The 22289-nt window shown below is 51.4% G+C and overlaps 2 protein-coding genes across 2 annotated transcripts in view; one reads left to right on the top strand and one right to left on the bottom strand.

The window, feature by feature from the left end:
- The window catches only part of LOC124009410 (ubiquitin-conjugating enzyme E2 R1-like), a 19572-nt gene extending 10568 nt beyond the window's left edge, over positions 1–9004 (bottom strand). Inside the window, exons 1-3 of the mRNA XM_046321231.1 lie at positions 8108–9004; positions 7662–7748; positions 7374–7471 (exon numbers count right to left, since the gene is read on the bottom strand). Coding sequence (XP_046177187.1) covers positions 7374–7471; positions 7662–7748; positions 8108–8293 — 371 coding nt within the window. The 5' untranslated portion in view covers positions 8294–9004. The remainder of the gene's footprint in view (positions 1–7373; positions 7472–7661; positions 7749–8107) is intronic.
- A 259-nt stretch (positions 9005–9263) lies between these two features.
- LOC124009409 (cactin-like) lies at positions 9264–21067 on the top strand. Its single transcript, XM_046321230.1, has 10 exons — positions 9264–9787; positions 12175–12841; positions 12982–13077; positions 13196–13341; positions 13515–13677; positions 18921–19035; positions 19293–19485; positions 19576–19695; positions 19808–20139; positions 20241–21067. The coding sequence occupies exons 1-10, from the start codon at positions 9498–9500 to the stop codon at positions 20729–20731; spliced, it is 2613 nt and encodes an 870-aa protein (XP_046177186.1). The 5' UTR covers positions 9264–9497; the 3' UTR covers positions 20732–21067.
- The last annotated feature ends 1222 nt before the right edge of the window (positions 21068–22289 follow it).

Below are 22289 nucleotides of genomic sequence, written 5' to 3'. Positions count from 1 at the left end.
GAGAGAGAGAGAGAGAGACGAGAGAGAGAGAGAGACGAGAGAGAGAGAGAGAGAGAGAGAGAGAGAGACAGAGAGAGAACAAGACAGAGAGAGAGAGAGAGAGACGAGAGAGAGAGAGACAGAGACAGAGAGAGAGAGAGAGAGACGAGAGAAGAGACAGAGACGAGACAGAGACGAGAGAGAGAGAAGACGAGAGAGAGAAGACGAGAGAACAGAGACGAGAGAGAGAGAGAGACGAGAGAGAGACGAGAGAGAGAGAGAGAGAGAGAGAGACAGAGAGACGAGAGAGAGAGACGAGAGAGAGAGAGAGAGAGAGAGAGAGAGAGAGAGAGAGAGAGACGAGAGAGAGAGAGACGAGAGAGAGAGAAGAGACGAGAGAAGAAGAGACGAGAGAGAGAGAAGAGACGAGAGAGAGACGAGAGAGACAGAGAGAGAGACAGAGACGAGAGAGACAGAGACGAGAGAGAGAGAGAGAGAGAGAGAGACGAGAGAGAGAGACGAGACGAGAGAGAGACGAGAGAGAGAGACGAGAGAGAGACGAGAGAGAGAGACGAGAGAGACAGAGAGAGAAACGAAAACGAGAGAGAGAGAGAGAGACGACAAGAGACGAGAGAAACGAGAAGAGACGAGAGAGAAGACGACAAAGAGAGAGACGAGAAGAGACGAGAGAGAGAGACGAGAGAAACGAGAGAGAGACGAAGAGAAGAGAGAGAGAGAAAGAAAGAAGAGAAGACGAAAAACGAGAAAACGAAAGACGAGAGAGAGACGGGGAGACGAGAGAGAACGAGAAGAGACGAAAGAAAACGAGAGAAAAGAAGAAAACGAGAGAGAGGAGAGAGAGAGACGAAGAGAGAGAGAGAGAGAGAGGGAGAGACGAGAGAGAGAGAGACAGAGAGAGAAAAGAAACGAAGAGAGAGAGAGAAAGAGAACACGAGAGAGAGAGACGGGGAGACGAGAGAGAGACGGGGAGACGAGAGAGAGAGACGAGAGACGAGAACGAGACGGGAGACGAGAGACGGGGAGACGAGAGAGAGAAGAGAGAGAGAGAGACGAGAGAGAGAGAGAGAAGAGAGACGAGAGAGACGAGAGAGAGAGAGAGACGAGAGAGAGAGAGAGAGAGAGAGAGAGAGAGACGAGAGAGAGAGAAGACGAGAGAGAGAAGAGAGAGAGAGAGAGAGAGAGAGACGAGAGAGAGAGAGACGAGAGAGAGAGACGAGAGAGAGAGACGAGAGAAGAAACGAGAGAGAGACGAGAAAGAAAGACGACGAGAGAGAGACGAGAGACGAGAGAGAGAGAGAAACGAAGAGAGAGAGAGAAGAGACGAGAGAGAGACGAGAGAGAGAAAGAGAAGACGAGAGAGAGAGAGAGACGAGAGAGAGAGAGAGAGAGAGAGAGAGAGAGAGACGAGAGAGAGAGAGAGACGGGGAGACGAGAGAGAGAGAGAAACGAGAAGAGAAAGAGAGAGACGAGAGAGAGAGAGAGACGAGAGAGAGACGAGAGAGAGAAGAGAAACGAGAGAGAGAGAGAAAACGGGGAGAAGAGAGAGAGAAACGGGGAAGAGAGAGAGAGAGACGGGGAGACGAAAGAGAGAGACGGGGAGACGAGAGAAACGGGGAGACGAGAGAGAGAGACGGGGAGACGAGAGAGACGGGGAGACGAGAGAGAGAGAACGGGGAGACGAGAGAGAGAAGAAGACGGGGAGACGAGAGAGAGAAGACGGGGAGACGAGAGAGAGAGAGACGGGGAGACGAGAAGAGAGACGGGGAGACGAGAGAGAGAGAGACGGGGAGAAAGAGAGAAGAGACGGGGAGACGAAGAGAGAGAGACGGGGAGACGAGAAGAGAGAAAGACGAACGAGAAAAGAGAGAAACGGGAGACGAGAGAGAAAACGGGGGAAACGAGAGAGAGAGAGACGGGGAGACGAGAGACAAAGAGAGACGGGGAACGAGAGAGAGAAGAGGGGAGACGAGAGAGAGAGAGAGACGGGGAGACGAAGGGAGAAGAGAGACGGGGAGACAGAGAGAGAGAGACGGGGAGAACGAAAGAGAAGGAGAGACGGGGAGACGAGAGAGAGAGAGAGAACGAGAGAGAGACGGGGAGACGAGAGAGAGAGAGACGGGGAGACGAGAGACGCGGAGAGACGGGGAGACGAGAGAGAAAGACGAGGAGACGAGACGGGGAGACGAGAGAGAAAACGAGAACGGGGAGACGAAAGAGAGAAAACGGGGAAACAAGAGAGAGACGGGGAGACGAGAAAAGAGAGACGGGGAGACGAGAGAGAGACGGGGAGACGAGAGAGAGAGACGGGAGACGAGAGAGAGAGAGACGGACGGGGAGACGAGAGAGAGAGAGACGGGGAAACGAGAGAGAGAGACGAGAGACGAGAGAGACGGGGAGACGAGAGAAGAAAACGGGAGACGAGAAGAGAGAGAGAAACGGGGAGACGAGAGAGAGAAGACGGGGAGACGAGAGAGAGAAGACGGGGAGACGAGAGAGAGAGAACGGGGAGAAAGAGAAGAGAGACGGGGAGACGAGAGAGAGAGAGACGGGGAGACGAGAGAGAGAGAGACGGGGAGACGAGAGAGAGAGAGACGGGGAGACGAGAGAGAGAGAGACGGGGAGACGAGAGAGAGAGAGACGGGGAGACGAGAGAGAGAGAGACGGGGAGACGAGAGAGAGAGAGACGGGGAGACGAGAGAGAGAGAGACGGGGAGACGAGAGAGAGAGAGACGGGGAGACAGAGAGAGAGAGAGAGAGAGACAGAGAGACGAGAGAGAGAGACGAGAGAGAGAGACGGGGAGACGAGAGAGTGAGACGAGAGAGAGAGACGGGGAGACGAAAGAGAGACGGGGGAGAGAGCGAGCGAGAAGGGGAGGAGAAAGAGAGAGAGAGTGAGAAGGGAAGGAGAGAGAGAGGGGAGACGAAAGAGAGACGGGGAGACGAAAGAGAGACGGGGAGACGAAAGAGAGACGGGGAGACGAAAGAGAGACGGGGAGACGAAAGAGAGACGAGAGAGAGACGAGAGAGAGACGGGGAGATGAAAGAGAGATGAGAGAGAGACAAAAGAGAGACGAGAGAGACAAAAGAGAGACGAGAGAGACGAAAGAGAGACGAGAGAGAGACGAAAGACAGACGAGAGAGAGACGAAAGAGAGAGAGACGGGGAGACGAGAGAGAGAGACGAGACAGAGACGAGAGAGAGACGAGAGAGAGACGAGAGAGAGACGAGAGAGAGAAGGGGAGACGAGAGAGAGACGGGGAGACGAGAGAGAGACGGGGAGACGAGAGAGAGACACGGGGAGACGAGAGAGAGACACGGGGAGACGAGAGAGAGACACGGGGAGACGAGAGAGAGACACGGGGAGACGAGAGAGAGAGACACGGGGAGACGAGAGAGAGAGACACGGGGAGACGAGAGAGAGAGACACGGGGAGACGAGAGAGAGAGACACGGGGAGACGAGAGAGAGAGACACGGGGAGACGAGAGAGAGAGACACGGGGAGACGAGAGAGAGAGACACGGGGAGACGAGAGAGAGAGAGACGAGAGAGACGAGAGAGAGAGAGACGGGGAGAAGAGAGAGAGAGAGACGGGGAGACGAGAGAGAGAGAGACGGGGAGACGAGAGAGAGAGAGACGGGGAGACGAGAGAGAGAGAGACGGGGAGACGAGAGAGAGAGAGACGGGGAGACGAGAGAGAGAGACGGGGAGACGAGAGAGAGAGACGGGGAGAGACGAGAGAGAGACGGGGAGACGAGAGAGAGAGACGGGGAGACGAGAGAGAGAGACGGGGAGACGAGAGAGAGAGAGACGGGGAGACGAGAGAGAGAGAGAGACGAGGGAGAGAGAGGAGACGAGAGAGAGAGAGACGGGGAGACGAGAGAGAGAGACGGGGAGACGAGAGAGAGACGGGGAGACGAGAGAGAGACGGGGAGACGAGAGAGAGACGGGGAGAGAGACGGGGAGACGAGAGAGAGAGACGGGGAGACGAGAGAGAGAGACGGGGAGACGAGAGAGAGACGGGGAGACGAGAGAGAGAGACGGGGAGACGAGAGAGAGAGACGGGAGACGAGAGAGAGACGGGGAGACGAGAGACGGGCAGACGAGAGAGAGAGACGGGGAGAGAGAGAGACGGGGAGACGAGAGAGAGAGACGGGGAGACGAGAGAGAGAGACGGGGAGACGAGAGAGAGAGACGGGGGGAGAGAGAGAGCGAGAAGGGGGAGAGAGAGAGTGAGAAGGGAAGGAGAGAGAGAGAGTGAGAAGGGAAGACGAGAGCGAGAGAGGGGGAGACGAGAGAGAGAGACGGGGAGACGAGAGAGAGAGACGGGGAGAGAGAGAGAGAGAGGGAAGGAGAGAGAGAGAGAAGGGAAGGAGAGAGAGAGACGGGGAAGGGAGAGAGAGACGAGAGAGACGGGGAGACGAGAGCGAGAGACGGGGAGACGAGAGCGAGAGACGGGGAGACGAGAGAGAGAGACGGGGAGACGAGAGAGAGAGACGGGAGACGAGAGAGAGAGACGGGGAGACGAGAGAGAGAGACGGGGAGACGAGAGAGAGAGACGGGGAGACGAGAGAGAGAGACGGGGAGACGAGAGAGAGAGACGGGGAGACGAGAGAGAGAGACGGGGAGACGAGAGAGAGAGACGGGGAGACGAGAGAGAGACGGGGAGACGAGAGAGAGAGACGGGGAGACGAGAGAGAGAGACGGGGAGACGAGAGAGAGAGACGGGGAGACGAGAGAGAGAGACGGGGAGACGAGAGAGAGAGACGGGGAGACGAGAGAGAGAGACGGGGAGACGAGAGAGAGAGACGGGGAGACGAGAGAGAGAGACGGGGAGACGAGAGAGAGAGAGACGGGGAGACGAGAGAGAGAGAGACGGGGAGACGAGAGAGAGAGACGGGGAGACGAGAGAGAGAGACGGGGAGACGAGAGAGAGAGACGGGGAGACGAGAAGAGAGACGGGGAGACGAAGAGAGACGGGGAGACGAGAGAGAGAGACGGGGAGACGAAAGAGAGACGGGGAGACGAGAGAGAGAGACGGGGAGACGAGAGAGAGACGGGGAGACGAAGAGAGAGACGGGGAGACGAAGAGAGAGACGGGAGAGACGGGAGACGAGAGAGACGGGGAGACGAAAGAGAGACGAGAGACGGGGAGACGAAAGAGAGACGAGAGAGACGGGGAGACGAAAGAGAGACGAGAGAGACGGGGAGACGAAAGAGAGACGAGAGAGAGACGGGGAGACGAAAGAGAGAAGAGAGAGGGACGAAGACGAAAAGAGACGAAAGAGAGACGACGAAAGAGAGACGAGGGGAGACGAAAGAGAGACGAGAGGGAGACGAGAGAGAGACGGGGAGACGAAAGAGAGACGGGGAGACGAAAGAGAGACGGGGAGACGGGGAAAGAGAGAGACGAGAGAGACGGGGAGACGAAAAGAGAGAGAGAGACGGGAGACGAAAGAGAGACGAGGACGGGGAGACGAGAGAGACGGGGAGACGAGAGAGACGGGGAGACGAAAGAGAGACGAGAGAGAGACGGAGGGAGACGAAAGAGAGACGAGAGAGAGACGAAAGAGACGGGGAGACGAAAGAGAGACGGGGAGACGAAAGACGGGGAGACGGGGAGACGAAAGAGAGACGGGGAGACGAAAGAGAGACGGGGAGACGAAAGAGAGACGAGAGAGAGACGGGGAGACGAAAGAGAGACGAGAGAGAGACGGGGAGACGAAAAGAGAGACGAGAGAGAGACGGGGAGACGAAAGAGAGACGAGAGAGAGACGGGGAGACGAAAGAGAGACGAGAGAGAGACGGGGAGACGAAAGAGAGACGAGAGAGAGACGGGGAGACGAAAGAGAGACGAGAGAGAGACGGGGAGACGAAAGAGAGACGGGGAGACGAGAGAGACGAAAGAGAGACGGGAGAGAAAGAGAGACGAGAGAGAGACGGGGAGACGAAAGAGAGACGAGAGAGAGACGGGGAGACGAAAGAGAGACGAGAGAGAGACAGGGAGACGAAAGAGAGACGGGGAGACGAAAGAGAGACGAGAGAGAGACGGGGAGACGAAAGAGAGACGAGAGAGAGACGGGGAGACGAAAGAGAGACGGGGAGACGAAAGAGAGACGGGGAGACGAAAGAGAGACGAGAGAGAGAAGAGAGACGAGAGAGAGACGGGGAGACGAAAGAGAGACGAAAGAGAGACGGGGAGACGGGGAGACGAAAAAGAGAGACGGGGAGACGAAAGAGAGACGAAAGAGAGACGGGGAGACGAAAGAGAGACGAGAGAGACGGGGAGACGAAAGAGAGACGGGGAGTCGAAAGAGAGACGAAAGAGAGACGAGAGAGAGACGGGGAGACGAAAGAGAGACGAGAGAGAGAGACGGGGAGACGAAAGAGAGACGGGGAGAGAGACGGGGAGACGAAAGAGAGACGAGGAGAGAGAGAGAGACGGGGAGACGAAAGAGAGACGAGAGAGAGACGGGGAGACGAAAAGAGACGAGAGAGACGGGGAGACGAAAGAGAGACGAGAGAGAGACGGGGAGACGAAAGAGAGACGAGAGAGAGACGGGGAGACGAAGAGAGAGAGGGAGACGAGAGGGAGACGAAGAGAGAGACGAAAGGAGACGAAGAGAGAGACGGGGAGACGAAAGAGAGACGAGAGAGAGACGGGGAGACGAAAGAGAGACGAGAGAGAGACGGGGAGACGAAAGAGAGACGAGAGAGAGACGGGGAGACGAAAGAGAGACGAGAGAGAGACGGGGAGACGAAAGAGAGACGAGAGAGACGGGGAGACGAAAGAGAGACGAGAGAGAGACGGGGAGACGAAAGAGAGACGAGAGAGAGACGGGGAGACGAAAGAGAGACGAGAGAGAGACGGAGAGACGAAAGAGAGACGAAAGAGAGACGGGGAGACGAAAGAGAGACGGGGAGACGAAAGAGAGACGGGGAGACGAAAGAGAGAGAGAGAGACGGGGAGACGAAAGAGAGAGACGAAAGAGAGACGAGAGAGAGACGGGGAGACGAAAGAGAGACGAGAGAGAGACGGGGAGACGAAAGAGAGAGAAGAGAGAGAGAGAGACGGGGAGACGAAAAGGGAGACGAGAGAGAGACGGGGAGACGAAAGAGAGACGAGAGAGAGACGGGGAGACGAAAGAGAGACGAGAGAGAGACGGGGAGACGAAAGAGAGACGAGAGAGAGACGGGGAGACGAAAGAGAGACGAGAGAGAGACGGGGAGACGAAAGAGAGACGAGAGAGACGGGGAGACGAAAGAGAGACGAGAGAGAGACGGGGAGACGAAAGAGAGACGAGAGAGAGACGGGGAGACGAAAGAGAGACGAGAGAGAGACGAGAGAACATACAACATACTGAGGGGGCGTGTACCTGACGTTCTGGGTAGGGTTCCACCTCTCAGATGGCAGCTCCCCACTCTGAGGGTCATCAACTGGAGGGTGCAGAATGGATATACACACGTCCCCATTCTAACACAAGGGAGAAGCTCAAATTAACATACACAAACACTGTACTTATGCCCACAAATGACAGGTGTGACTAGGATTAAGCCACCTAATAGAGAGCAATAACAATTCAGATTAGGACCATGACATTTGTTTGAAAATAAATTTCCTTAAATTTGACTATTTTTCTAGAATTGGGTCAGTGATCCCTTACCTCATAGATGTTGGGGTGCCACATCTTGGTGAGGAAACGGAAGGCAGGTGGCGAGTAGGGGTAGTCAACGGGGAACTTGATACGAGCCTGTGGGACACACGGAGAGAAAGTCACATCAACATGTCAGCAATATGTCCTAACATGCGTCTGTGGGACCTAACCCGATTCAATGGTAAACCTGATGTTGCAACCTGGTGTTGAGTAGAACATATCCGAGAACAACAGCCTGACCCAGAAATAGGTTTGACAGTGTCACTGTAGGCTGGAAGTACAGCAATAGAAAACAGATGCGATGTTAAGTTTTACGGGCCTACTACTAACGGAATCCAACCATGTAGTTGACCATAGCCCGTGTTGGCTAACTAGCTAACAAAACAAGCTAGGATTAGTGTATCTAAGACAGTTAGCAAAACAAGTGAATTTAGTTGGCTATACCTCGACCTTACCTTGAAATAGCCCCCTTCATAGTGAGTGTTAGGAGGTCCAAAAATGGCCACTTCCCAATTGTAGAGATCTGCTTCATCGACCAATGTTATTTTGAAGCCTTCGACTGGCTCCTCTTGAAGGCTCTTCATTTCTAGCATTAATGCTTTTTGTGAGCTTGCTACGTGAACAGGACCATGTTGCGCCATGGCAAGACAGCCAACTAGTTAATATTGCTACCGTTTAGCCGGGAACGTCGTCGTTTACAACACAGCTAGCAACCTAGCGAGCCAGCTGATCCAGCAAAACTAAAAACGTTTTCTTTGTTGCAATTTCCTCGATGCGCACAATGGCTAGTTAGTTAACCTCTCTTTTGATTCAAGTAGATGGATTTGTTTTGAAATCGCGCAATATCTGTTATCTAGCTAGTTATCAGTATCAAATAACTCATTAAAAAAACTCATACTAAAAACAATGTGTTGGTATTTTAGTAACTAACTAGGCTCACCGACCTAGCTAAGCCGTGAAGCAAGCTAGTTAGCACAAGCTGTTAGCTATTGGTCCAGTGACAATGAATATATATATTTTTAAATATTACTTTGAAACTGATAGTTATACAACAAATCGTTATGGTCCAGCTAAAGACGATATAAATAAAATAAAAATCCCCAACGATGTGTTCCTGCTGGCTATAAATGAGGAGAGTTGAAAGCGCTCTCCTCTCCTCTCAAAACAGTCAATAAGATTGTAGTACCTTCTGGGAAATGTAGTTCCGACGTAAACCATTAGCATAAAATTCTCATGTCAGCGATGCAAAAAGTATCCATTGTAATCACCATGTTTATTGTAAATCTATTTCAATGAATTGAGAATATAATGGTTTTTATTACTTGTTTTTGTTCGGGTGGGTTTTAAGAACTACACAAGACATTTCTGGAATACAGCCAATAGTGTGACACGTACAACACCATGTTTTGCCTTTCCGATGCCAATTTATGTGGAAACTAAAACATGCCTAGACGACATACCTATAGATGGGGTGTAGTGGTCAGATTTCATTAATCATGATAAAATACTTGGGAAAGGCACATTGACGTCCTATGCCACCATTCTCTCAAATGATCAATCAGATTATAATATGACGTTTACAAACTGCGCCGGGGCTCAATGCAAGTCCCAGCGGTTGGCTTTAAATATGCATGAGAATTAAAACAACAAATGCGAACAAAATCAATATAAAAGTTAGTATGAGATGGGATCCCTTCGTGTTTTTTAAGTTAATATTTAGGTTTGTAATCGTCCTAACGATTATTCACCTCAAATACATTACAGTGTTGTGCTGCGAAAAATCATTATACAGCTCCGATTTACGCGACGTAGAACGGACCACAACGTTTTGGAAACCCATTTGCCATGGGTCCGAAAAAGTATCATCGGTCCCGTTCCGGCTCTCGTAGTCGGAACCGAAACAGGTCCAAAATAAGTAGATCACGATCACCCCAAGAGAAAATGTGCCGGAGTCGGTCCGTGGGTCGGAAACAAAATCCCCGGAGAATTGCGCGTTCTGAGAGCGGAAGCTCGGACAGCAGTGGTGGATCTGCGGGGCGACAATGGCCACCTAGCAGAGGCCATCCCGGGTCGAGAAGCGACTCAGACAGCGACAAGAGCCGTAAACTGAAGGGCAAGTCAAAAGACCGATCCAGGTAAACATGACAGGTTAAGTTATATTAGTGCATGTATTCTACATGGTCAAAGGTATGCGGACTCCACTTCAAATGAGTGGATTCGGCTATTTTATCCACACGCGTTGTTGACAGGCGTATAAAATCGAACACACAGCCATACAATCTCCATAGACAAACACTCAGTGACTTTCAACGTGGCACCGTGGTAGGATTCCACCTTTCCAACAAGTTAGTTCATCAAATTTCTGCCCTGCTAGAACTGCCCCGGTCAACTGTTAGTGCTGTTATTGTGACGTGGAAAATTCTAGGCGCAACAATGGGTCATTACATTTACATTTAAGTCATTTAGCAGACGCTCTTATCCAGAGCGACTTACAAATTGGTGCATTCACCTTATGACATCCAGTGGAACAGTCACTTTACAATAGTGCATCTAAATCTTAAAGGGGGGGGGTGAGAGGGATTACTTATCCTATCCTAGGTATTCCTTAAAGAGGTGGGGTTTCAGGTGTCTCCGGAAGGTGGTGATTGACTCCGCTGTCCTGGCGTCATTTATTCCACCATTGGGGGGCCAGAGCAGCGAACAGTTTTGACTGGGCTGAGCGGGAACTGTACTTCCTCAGTGGTAGGGAGGCGAGCAGGCCAGAGGTGGATGAACGCAGTGCCCTTGTTTGGGTGTAGGGCCTGATCAGAGCCTGGAGGTACTGAGGTGCCGTTCCCCTCACAGCTCCGTAGGCAAGCACCATGGTCTTGTAGCGGATGCGAGCTTCAACTGGAAGCCAGTGGAGAGAACGGAGGAGCGGAGTGACGTGAGAGAACTTGGGAAGGTTGAACACCAGACGGGCTGCGGCGTTCTGGATGAGTTGAAGGGGTTTAATGGCACAGGCAGGGAGCCCAGCCAACAGCGAGTTGCAGTAATCCAGACGGGAGATGACAAGTGCCTGGATTAGGACCTGCGCCGCTTCCTGTGTGAGGCAGGGTCGTACTCTGCAGATGTTGTAGAGCATGAACCTACAGGAACGGGCCACCGCCTTGATGTTGGTTGAGAACGACAGGGTGTTGTCCAGGATCACGCCAAGGTTTTTAGCGCTCTGGGAGGAAGACACAATGGAGTTGTCAACCGTGATGGCGAGATCATGGAACGGGCAGTCCTTCCCCGGGAGGAAGAGCAGCTCCGTCTTGCCGAGGTTCAGCTTGAGGTGATGATCCGTCATCCACACTGATATGTCTGCCAGACATGCAGAGATGCGATTCGCCACCTGGTCATCAGAAGGGGGAAAGGAGAAGATTAATTGTGTGTCGTCTGCATAGCAATGATAGGAGAGACCATGTGAGGTTATGACAGAGCCAAGTGACTTGGTGTATAGCGAGAATAGGAGAGGGCCTAGAACAGAGCCCTGGGGGACACCAGTGGTGAGAGCGTGTGGTGAGGAGACAGATTCTCGCCACGCCACCTGGTAGGAGCGACCTGTCAGGTAGGACGCAATCCAAGCGTGGGCCGCGCCGGAGATGCCCAACTCGGAGAGGGTGGAGAGGAGGATCTGATGGTTCACAGTATCGAAGGCAGCCGATAGATCTAGAAGGATGAGAGCAGAGGAGAGAGAGTTAGCTTTAGCAGTGCGGAGCGCCTCCGTGATACAGAGGAGAGCAGTCTCAGTTGAATGACTAGTCTTGAAACCTGACTGATTTGGATCAAGAAGGTCATTCAGAGAGAGATAGCGGGAGAGCTGGCCAAGGACGGCACGTTCAAGAATTTTGGAGAGAAAAGAAAGAAGGGATACTGGTCTGTAATTGTTGACATCGGAGGGATCGAGTCATCTACGAAGTGGTAGGTCACACAAACACACAGAATGGGACCGCTGAAGCGCATAGCCCATAACAATTGTCTGTCCTTAGTTGCAACACTCACTACAGAGTTCCAAACTACCTCTGGAATCAACGTCAGCACAAGAACTCTTTGTTGGGAGCTTCATGAAATGGGTTTCCATGGCCGAGCAGCCACACACAAGCCTAAGATCACCATGCACAATGCCAAGCATCGGCTGGAGTGGTGTAAAGCTCGCTGCTATTGGACTCTGGAGCAGTGGAAACGCGTTCTCCTGAGTAATGACTCATGCTTCACCATCTAGCAGTCTGACGAATGAATCTGGCAGATGCATAGTGCCAACTATAAAGTTTGGTGGAGGAGGAATAATGGTCTGGGGTTGTTTTTCAGGGTTTGGGGTAGGCCCCTTATTTCTAGTGAAGGGAAATCTTAATGCTACAGCACACAATGACATTGTAGACAATACTGTTCTTCCAACTTTGCATGTTTTACTAGCGCATAACAGTGCAGCAAAATGTCAAACAAGTACAATATTAATGAAGAAATCACATGTCTGCAACTACATTTTTCTATCCATCAGCTCTGACTCAGATGATCCAAAGGAGAGGAAGGAAAGAGAGAAAATGAAAGGCAGAAGAGAAGACAAAGGAGAGAAGAGGAGGGGCTGGATTCAGTCCCAGTCCGATTTAGGGTCCAGTGCAGACCGGAAGAGAGTGAGGGATGGGGGGAGCATTGACCGGGAGAGGAGATGGCAGAGGAGTGCAGACAGAGGGAGCAGAAGCCCTAGCAGAGAGAGGGAACGACAGATCAGGGAGAGAATGAAAAGCAGAGAGGGGGACCGAAGCCGAGGTGAGGAGAGTAGTCAAGACGGAGAGAGAAGCAGCCGGAGGAGTGAAAACCACGGGAGGAGAGAGGAAAGCAGAGGTAGGGACAAAGATAGGAAAAGACGTCGCTCTGGCTCCTCTGACTCGTCCAAGAGCTCTGGGTCGGAGGGCGGGGCCCGTGGAGGCAGCCCGGGGTCTGGAGAGGCCGGACCCTCGGTCCGAGATGAGAAGAAGAACCAGAGAGAGATGCTGAAGGCCCTGGAGACCCCAGAGGAGAAGAGGGCCAGACGACTGGCCAAGAAAGAGGCCAAGGAGAGGAAGAAGAGGGAGAAGATGGGCTGGAGTGAGGAGTATATGGGCTATACCAATGCAGACAACCCCTTTGGAGACAACAACCTGCTGGGCACCTTCAAATGGCAGAAGGTAAGAGAGGGAGAGGAGAGTGGGCACTTGATAAATGGATGTATGTGGGACTATCAACACCCTCCTTTTAGAAGGACAGTGGTTACATCTGACCAGGCTCTGAATAATCTGTGTTTCTGTGGTGGTGGTGTTGTGGTCAGGCTCTAGACAGGAAGGGCATTGGCCATCTGGGTGAGAAGGACCTGAAAGACAGAAACAAACGCATCCAGGAGGAGAATCGTAGAGAACTGCAGAAGGTATGCTTCTATGCAAAAACGAGCTGATGTGTGTTTAATAGGTTCAGGAATCTATGTGCTTATGGAGAATGCAATGCAAGAGCAGGAACTGTGTATAAGTGTGTCTGTCTGTGTTTAGGTGAAGCAGCTGCGACTGGAGAGGGAGAGGGAGAAGGCCATGAGAGAGACGGAGCTAGAGATGCTGCAGAGAGAGAAGGAGGCAGAGCATTTCAAAACCTGGGCAGAACAAGAGGATAACTTCCACCTGCACCAGGCCAAGCTACGGTGAGTGGTGACACCTTCATTACCGTCCCCCTGTAACCCTAACCCTCAACCTCACATGGTTCCATATACTCACTTGAAAACAGCCTGGTACATAAACAACATCTCACTGCTCTGGTGTTTGCTGATGTGAATTAGTGTGCAGACCACTAACTAATAGATGTTTGTGTGTTTAGGTCTAAGATCCGTATCCGTGACGGCCGTGCTAAGCCCATAGACCTGTTGGCTAAGTACATCAGTGCTGAGGATGACGACCTGGCTGTGGAGATGCACGAACCTTACACCTTCCTCAATGGACTCACCGTCACTGACATGGACGACCTGCTTGAAGACATCAAGGTGTGTGTGTGTCAGGGTTTCCGTTAGACGGTAAATTCCGACATTTGGTAAAATAAGAAAAGCGGATAAATAAAATTGTTACTGGCCAAATTGTAAAAAAACACACAAAAAACATCCATTGTGAAAAAATGCATATTCTCCAACTTCTAAGGCAAACAAATATACTTCATAATAAATCCTCTGGGACATTGGTGTAGGGTGTGTGCCAACTATTCACATCAGTTAAAATGTTTCAATCACTAGGCAGCCAACTGTCTATAGTAGGAAACAGAGTAGTTATGAATAAGCCACTTATATCACATGACGTGAGTCACGTCCCCAAGATAAGTCCAATTATAATAAACATCATTTATTATCATCCAGTAGAACTGTAAAGAGATATAATTTTAATCTCCGGAAACAAGCACTTTCATAAATGCATGGCGTGGGCCTCGTTTCACTGGAGCGTTGTAAAATAAGATTTCTATCTATGAACCAGCCTTAATGTATTTATTTACTTATCCAATATCAGGTTGATAATTGTTTTATTTATTAGGCCTCTTTCCCCTGCTGTGGTGCTGCATGGCAGTGGGAGTGGGCCAGACCCTGGTGTTCCTCCAACACCTCTCCCAGTTGTTATTTATTAGGCCTCTTTCCCCTGCTGTGGTGCTGCATGGCAGTGGGAGTGGGCCAGACCCTGGTGTTCCTCCAACACCTCTCCCCAGTTGTTATTTATTAGGCCTCTTTCCCCTGCTGTGGTGCTGCATGGCAGTGGGAGTGGGCCAGACCCTGGTGTTCCTCCAACACCTCTCCCCAGTTGTTATTTATTAGGCCTCTTTCCCCTGCTGTGGTGCTGCATGGCAGTGGGAGTGGGCCAGACCCTGGTGTTCCTCCAACACCTCTCCCCAGTTGTTATTTATTAGGCCTCTTTCCCCTGCTGTGGTGCTGCATGGCAGTGGGAGTGGGCCAGACCCTGGTGTTCCTCCAACACCTCTCCCCAGTTGTTATTTATTAGGCCTCTTTCCCCTGCTGTGGTGCTGCATGGCAGTGGGAGTGGGCCAGACCCTGGTGTTCCTCCAACACCTCTCCCCATTTGTTATTTATTAGGCCTCTTTCCCCTGCTGTGGTGCTGCATGGCAGTGGGAGTGGGCCAGACCCTGGTGTTCCTCCAACACCTCTCCCCAGTTGTTATTTATTAGGCCTCTTTCAACCTGCTGTGGTGCTGCATGGCAGTGGGAGTGGGCCAGACCCTGGTGTTCCTCCAACACCTCTCCCCAGTAGTTATTTATTAGGCCTCTTTCCCCTGCTGTGGTGCTGCATGGCAGTGGGAGTGGGCCAGACCCTGGTGTTCCTCCAACACCTCTCCCCAGTTGTTATTTATTAGGCCTCTTTCCCCTGCTGTGGTGCTGCATGGCAGTGGGAGTGGGCCAGACCCTGGTGTTCCTCCAACACCTCTCCCCAGTTGTTATTTATTAGGCCTCTTTCAACCTGCTGTGGTGCTGCATGGCAGTGGGAGTGGGCCAGACCCTGGTGTTCCTCCAACACCTCTCCCCAGTTGTTATTTATTAGGCCTCTTTCAACCTGCTGTGGTGCTGCATGGCAGTGGGAGTGGGCCAGACCCTGGTGTTCCTCCAACACCTCTCCCCAGTTGTTATTTATTAGGCCTCTTTCCCCTGCTGTGGTGCTGCATGGCAGTGGGAGTGGGCCAGACCCTGGTGTTCCTCCAACACCTCTCCCCAGTTGTTATTTATTAGGCCTCTTTCCCCTGCTGTGGTGCTGCATGGCAGTGGGAGTGGGCCAGACCCTGGTGTTCCTCCAACACCTCTCCCCAGTTGTTATTTATTAGGCCTCTTTCAACCTGCTGTGGTGCTGCATGGCAGTGGGAGTGGGCCAGACCCTGGTGTTCCTCCAACACCTCTCCCCAGTTGTTATTTATTAGGCCTCTTTCAACCTGCTGTGGTGCTGCATGGGAGTGGGCCAGACCCTGGTGTTCCTCCAACACCTCTCCCCAGTTGTTATTTATTAGGCCTCTTTCCCCTGCTGTGGTGCTGCATGGCAGTGGGAGTGGGCCAGACCCTGGTGTTCCTCCAACACCTCTCCCCAGTTGTTATTTATTAGGCCTCTTTCAACCTGCTGTGGTGCTGCATGGCAGTGGGAGTGGGCCAGACCCTGGTGTTCCTCCAACACCTCTCCCCAGTTGTTATTTATTAGGCCTCTTTCAACCTGCTGTGGTGCTGCATGGCAGTGGGAGTGGGCCAGACCCTGGTGTTCCTCCAACACCTCTCCCCAGTTGTTATTTATTAGGCCTCTTTCCCCTGCTGTGGTGCTGCATGGCAGTGGGAGTGGGCCAGACCCTGGTGTTCCTCCAACACCTCTCCCCAGTTGTTATTTATTAGGCCTCTTTCAACCTGCTGTGGTGCTGCATGGCAGTGGGAGTGGGCCAGACCCTGGTGTTCCTCCAACACCTCTCCCCAGTTGTTATTTATTAGGCCTCTTTCAACCTGCTGTGGTGCTGCATGGGAGTGGGCCAGACCCTGGTGTTCCTCCAACACCTCTCCCCAGTTGTTATTTATTAGGCCTCTTTCCCCTGCTGTGGTGCTGCATGGCAGTGGGAGTGGGCCAGACCCTGGTGTTCCTCCAACACCTCTCCCCAGTTGTTATTTATTAGGCCTCTTTCAACCTGCTGTGGTGCTGCATGGCAGTGGGAGTGGGCCAGACCCTGGTGTTCCTCCAACACCTCTCCCCAGTAGTTATTTATTAGGCCTCTTTCCCCTGCTGTGGTGCTGCATGGCAGTGGGAGTGGGCCAGACCCTGGTGTTCCTCCAACACCTCTCCCCAGTAGTTATTTATTAGGCCTCTTTCCCCTGCTGTGGTGCTGCATGGCAGTGGGAGTGGGCCAGACCCTGGTGTTCCTCCAACACCTCTCCCCAGTAGTTATTTATTAGGTCTCTTTCCCCTGCTGTGGTGCTGCATGGCAGTGGGAGTGGGCCAGACCCTGGTGTTCCTCCAACACCTCTCCCCAGTAGTTATTTATTAGGCCTCTTTCCCCTGCTGTGGTGCTGCATGGCAGTGGGAGTGGGCCAGATCCTGGTGTTCCTCCAACACCTCTCCCCAGTTGTTGTTTATTAGGTCTCTTTCCCCTGCTGTGGTGCTGCATGGCAGTGGGAGTGGGCCCAGACCCTGGTGTTCCTCCAACACCTCTCCCCAGTAGTTATTTATTAGGCCTCTTTCCCCTGCTGTGGTGCTGCATGGCAGTGGGAGTGGGCCAGACCCTGGTGTTCCTCCAACACCTCTCCCCAGTAGTTATTTATTAGGTCTCTTTCCCCTGCTGTGGTGCTGCATGGCAGTGGGAGTGGGCCAGACCCTGGTGTTCCTCCAACACCTCTCCCCAGTTGTTATTTATTAGGTCTCTTTCCCCTGCTGTGGTGCTGCATGGCAGTGGGAGTGGGCCCAGACCCTGGTGTTCCTCCAACACCTCTCCCCAGTTGTTATTTATTAGGCCTCTTTCACCTGCTGTGGTGCTGCATGGCAGTGGGAGTGGGCCCAGACCCTGGTGTTCCTCCAACACCTCTCCCCAGTTGTTATTTATTAGGCCTCTTTCCCCTGCTGTGGTGCTGCATGGCAGTGGGAGTGGGCCAGACCCTGGTGTTCCTCCAACACCTCTCCCCAGTTGTTATTTATTAGGCCTCTTTCCCCTGCTGTGGTGCTGCATGGCAGTGGGAGTGGGCCAGACCCTGGTGTTCCTCCAACACCTCTCCCCAGTTGTTATTTATTAGGCCTCTTTCCCCTGCTGTGGTGCTGCATGGCAGTGGGAGTGGGCCAGACCCTGGTGTTCCTCCAACACCTCTCCCCAGTTGTTATTTATTAGGCCTCTTTCCCCTGCTGTGGTGCTGCATGGCAGTGGGAGTGGGCCAGACCCTGGTGTTCCTCCAACACCTCTCCCCAGTTGTTATTTATTAGGCCTCTTTCCCCTGCTGTGGTGCTGCATGACAGTGGGAGTGGGCCAGACCCTGGTGTTCCTCCAACACCTCTCCCCAGTTGTTATTTATTAGGTCTCTTTCCCCTGCTGTGGTGCTGCATGGCAGTGGGAGTGGGCCAGACCCTGGTGTTCCTCCAACACCTCTCCCCAGTTGTTATTTATTAGGCCTCTTTCCCCTGCTGTGGTGCTGCATGGCAGTGGGAGTGGGCCAGACCCTGGTGTTCCTCCAACACCTCTCCCCAGTTGTTATTTATTAGACCTCTTTCCCCTGCTGTGGTGCTGCATGGCAGTGGGAGTGGGCCCAGACCCTGGTGTTCCTCCAACACCTCTCCCCAGTTGTTATTTATTAGGCCTCTTTCCCCTGCTGTGGTGCTGCATGGCAGTGGGAGTGGGCCAGACCCTGGTGTTCCTCCAACACCTCTCCCCAGTTGTTATTTATTAGGCCTCTTTCCCCTGCTGTGGTGCTGCATGGCAGTGGGAGTGGGCCAGACCCTGGTGTTCCTCCAACACCTCTCCCCAGTTGTTATTTATTAGGCCTCTTTCCCCTGCTGTGGTGCTGCATGGCAGTGGGAGTGGGCCAGACCCTGGTGTTCCTCCAACACCTCTCCCCAGTAGTTATTTATTAGGTCTCTTTCCCCTGCTGTGGTGCTGCATGGCAGTGGGAGTGGGGCAGACCCTGGTGTTCCTCCACCTCTCCCCAGTTGTTATTTATTAGGCCTATTTAAAATGTAAAGTTCAATTAGAGAGGCCTAGATCGTATTTGAAAACAGCAGGTTTTTTTCTTTATTAATAAACATGTTCATACAAATAGCCTATAGGACAGGTCGTTCACAAATTATTATATTTAAGTTTTATTGCTGTGTAGGTGACTTGTTCTAGGCTAAATGTCTTTTCCGTCTTAAAAAAATCGATATTAATTTCTGATTTCTAGAAGGGGTAAAGATGCAACAGGAAATGTTTTGCTTTTCAATAAAACCTGTCATTTTGGTATAAGAACATTGTTATATATTTTTTACAACTTTACAGGCTCATTTCTATTCTGTTAAGATGAATTGGGTGGACGCTCTAATGCGTCACACAGACAATGCATTAGGATGTCTGGTAAATACCGGTACATGTTTTGCCTGTCAGGTTGTCCGGCACCACATTTTCCTAACTGAAACCCTGGTGTGTGTGTTTGTTCAATGTTCTTAGAACTGTTTCTATCAATTGTGATTTGTAGCGGGAAGAGAGAGACTGTGTGACATGTCTGTGTGTGACGTGTGTGTGTGCATTTTCCCTGTAGGTGTACATGGAGCTGGAGCAGGGCAAGAATGTGGACTACTGGAGGGACATGACCACCATCACAGAGGACGAGATAAGCAAGCTCCGGAAACTGGAGGCATCTGGAAAAGGCCCAGGTACAGCAGCAGCACCACCTCCGATAGGCCAAACTATAGTAACATCTCAGTAGCGCTCTCCCTCATTGGCCCATATTCTGGCTTGGCATTCCACCATCAACCTCTATCCTCTGTGCCTACACCTAGGCATTTCTCCCCTTGTCCCTCTCCTAGGATGTGTCCAAAATGGTCCCCTGGTCAAAAGTAGTGTACTCTATGGGGCATATGGGGCCATTTCTTGCACAGCCCCAGTCTGATGTTGTCTCCCTCGTCCCCAGGTGACCGTCGTGATGGCATTAACACGTCAGTGAGCACCGATGTTCAGATAGTGTTTAAGGGAAAGACGTACAGCCAGCTCCAGGCGCTGAACCTCAACATGGAGACTAAGATCCGAGCTGGGGGATCCAACCTGGACATAGGCTACTGGGAGAGTCTGATGCAGCAAGTCAGGGTCTACATGGGCCGAGCACGGTGAGGACCGGTGTGTGTGGGTATGCACACTTACCCTACCGGTCTCTGGCATTTCTGTGTGTGTGTTAACCATCCCTATCTGTGTTATAGGTTGAGAGAGAGGCACCAGGATGTGTTGCGTCAGAAGCTGTTCAAGCTGAAACAGGAGCAGGGAGTGGAGAGTGTGCCTCTCTTCCCCATTATCAAAGAGGAGCCTGAGGAAGAGGATGTGTGAGTACATGGGCAGACACACACACACACAGTTTTTTCACCTTCAACCTCTTTCTTTACATGCTCATATACACAAGGTTTGACCTTTGCCTCCTCTGTTTCTTCTCTACAGGACCGAGAAAGAAGACCCTCCCTCAAAGGAGCCTGGCGCCGCCTCTTCCTCCCCTTCCGCCAATCAGAAGAGCGCTACAGAGAAGGATGACCAAGTGGCAGGCCCATCCACAGAGGGAGATGGTGAGAAGGAGGGAGAGGAGAAGGGTGAGGTGGTAGAGGCCGTTCTGACCGAGGAGGATTTGATCCAGCAGAGCCAGGCAGAGTATGACTCTGGCCGCTACAGTCCCACCCTGCTGCTGCCCTCAGAGCTACCGCTGGACACACACACCATCACACCTGACGAAGACACACAAAAACTACACCTCTCACGCAGACAGCTCGCCGTCACAGGTAAGTGGCTTTGCATCAACACACACACACACACACACAGAAACACTCGGACATCTCTACCTATCGTCATATTCATCTCTCTCTCTCCTCTTGTTCTCCAGGTGATGCCAATGAGAATGCGGAGGATGAGTTTGTGCGTCGTGCCAAACAGGGCATGGGCGGGGACGAGGCTCAGTTTAGCGTGGAGCTTCCCCTAACGGGCAAGATGTACCTGTGGGCCGACAAATACCGTCCCCGGAAACCACGCTTCTTCAACAGGGTCCACACAGGCTTTGAGTGGAACAAATATAACCAGACGCATTACGACTTCGACAACCCTCCGCCTAAGATCGTCCAGGGCTACAAGTTCAACATCTTCTACCCAGACCTGATCAACAAACGTTCCACGCCGCAGTACTTCCTAGAACCCAGTCCTGACAACAAGGACTTTGGGGTTCTGCGGTTCCACGCGGGCCCGCCATATGAGGACATTGCCTTTAAGATCGTGAACCGCGAGTGGGAGTATTCTCACCGTCATGGGTTCCGCTGTCAGTTCGCCAATGGGATTTTCCAGCTGTGGTTCCACTTCAAGAGGTACCGCTACAGGAGATAGAACTGGCTAACTGTCCAACACCAACCCAGACTGGGAACCTCAGACTGCCAGGTTTCAACCATAGATATGCAATGTTAATGTACTTTGTAATCTGTTGTGTTTTTATTGGTTGTCTTAGTGTTAACCTTTTCTCTTTGTTATCACTACGGCAACCCAGACCATTCAGTTGTCACAAAGAATGGTTTCTATTTGTTTGATCAGCTACTGCTTTTCAATGTACAGTTGAAGTTGGAAGTTTACATACACCTTAGCCAAATACATTTAAACTCAGTTTTTCACAATTCCTGACATTTAATCATCCTAGTAAAAATTCCCTGTTTTAGGTCAGTTAGGATTACCACTTTATTTTAAGAATGTGAATTGTCAGAATAATAGTAGAGAATTATTTATTTCGGCTTTTATTTCTTTCATCACTTTCCCAGTGGGTCAGAAGGTTACATACACTCAATTAGTATTTGGTAGCATTGACTTTAAATTGTTTAACTTGGGTCAAATGTTTTGGGTAGCCTTCCACAAGCTTCCTATAATAAGTTGGGTGAATTTTGGCCCATTTCTCCTGACAGAGCTGGTGTAACTGAGTCAGGTTTGTAGGCCTCCTTGCTCGCACACGCTTTTTCAGTTCTGCCCACACATTTTCTATGGGATTGAGGTCAGGGCTTTGTGATGGACACTCCAATACCTTGACTTTGTCCTTAAACCATTTTGCCACAACTTTGGAAGTATGCTTGGGGTCATTGTCCATTTGGAAGACCTATTTGCAACCAAGCTTAACTTCCTGATTGATGTCTTGAGATGTTCAATATATCCACATCATTTTCCTTCTTTCCTCATGAGGCCATCTATTTTGTGAAGTGCACCAGTCCCTCCTGCAGCAAAGCACCCCCACAACATGATGCTGCCCCACCCCCGTGCTTCACTGTTGGGATGGTGTTCTTCGGCTTGCAAGCCCTTTCTCTCCAAACATAACAATGGTCATTATGGCCAAACAGTTCTATTTTTGTTTCATCAGACCAGAGGGCATTTCTCCAAAAAGTATGATCTTTGTCGCAATGTGCAGTTGCAAACTGTAGTCTGGCTTTTTTATGGCGGTTTTGGAGAAGTGGTTTCTTCCTTGTTGAGCGGTCTTTCAGGTTATGAGGATATAGATACTTTTGTACCTGTTTCCTCCAGCATCTTCACAAGGTCCTTTGCTGTTGTTCTGGGATTGATTTACACTTTTCACACCAAAGTACGTTCATCTCTAGGAGACAGAACGCGTCTCCTTCCTGAGCGGTATGACGGCTGCGTGGTCTCATGGTGTTTATACTTGGGTACTATTGTTTGTACAGATGAACGTGGTACCTTCAGGTGTTTGGAAATTGCTCCCAAGGATGAATCAGACTTGTGGAGGTCTATAATAATAATAATTTTATTTTTTTGTGTGTCAAGCAAAGAGGCACTGAGTTTGATGGTAGGCCTTGAAATACATCCATAGGTACACCTCCAATTGACTCATTTAAAAAAAAAAAATGTTTAAACCTTTATTTAACCAGGCAAGTCAGTTAAGAACAAATTCTTA

Source organism: Oncorhynchus gorbuscha, linkage group LG22, assembly GCF_021184085.1.
Source record: "Oncorhynchus gorbuscha isolate QuinsamMale2020 ecotype Even-year linkage group LG22, OgorEven_v1.0, whole genome shotgun sequence".
In the NCBI taxonomy this organism is placed as follows: Eukaryota; Metazoa; Chordata; class Actinopteri; order Salmoniformes; family Salmonidae; genus Oncorhynchus; species Oncorhynchus gorbuscha.
This window is presented reverse-complemented; position numbering and strand designations above follow the sequence as displayed.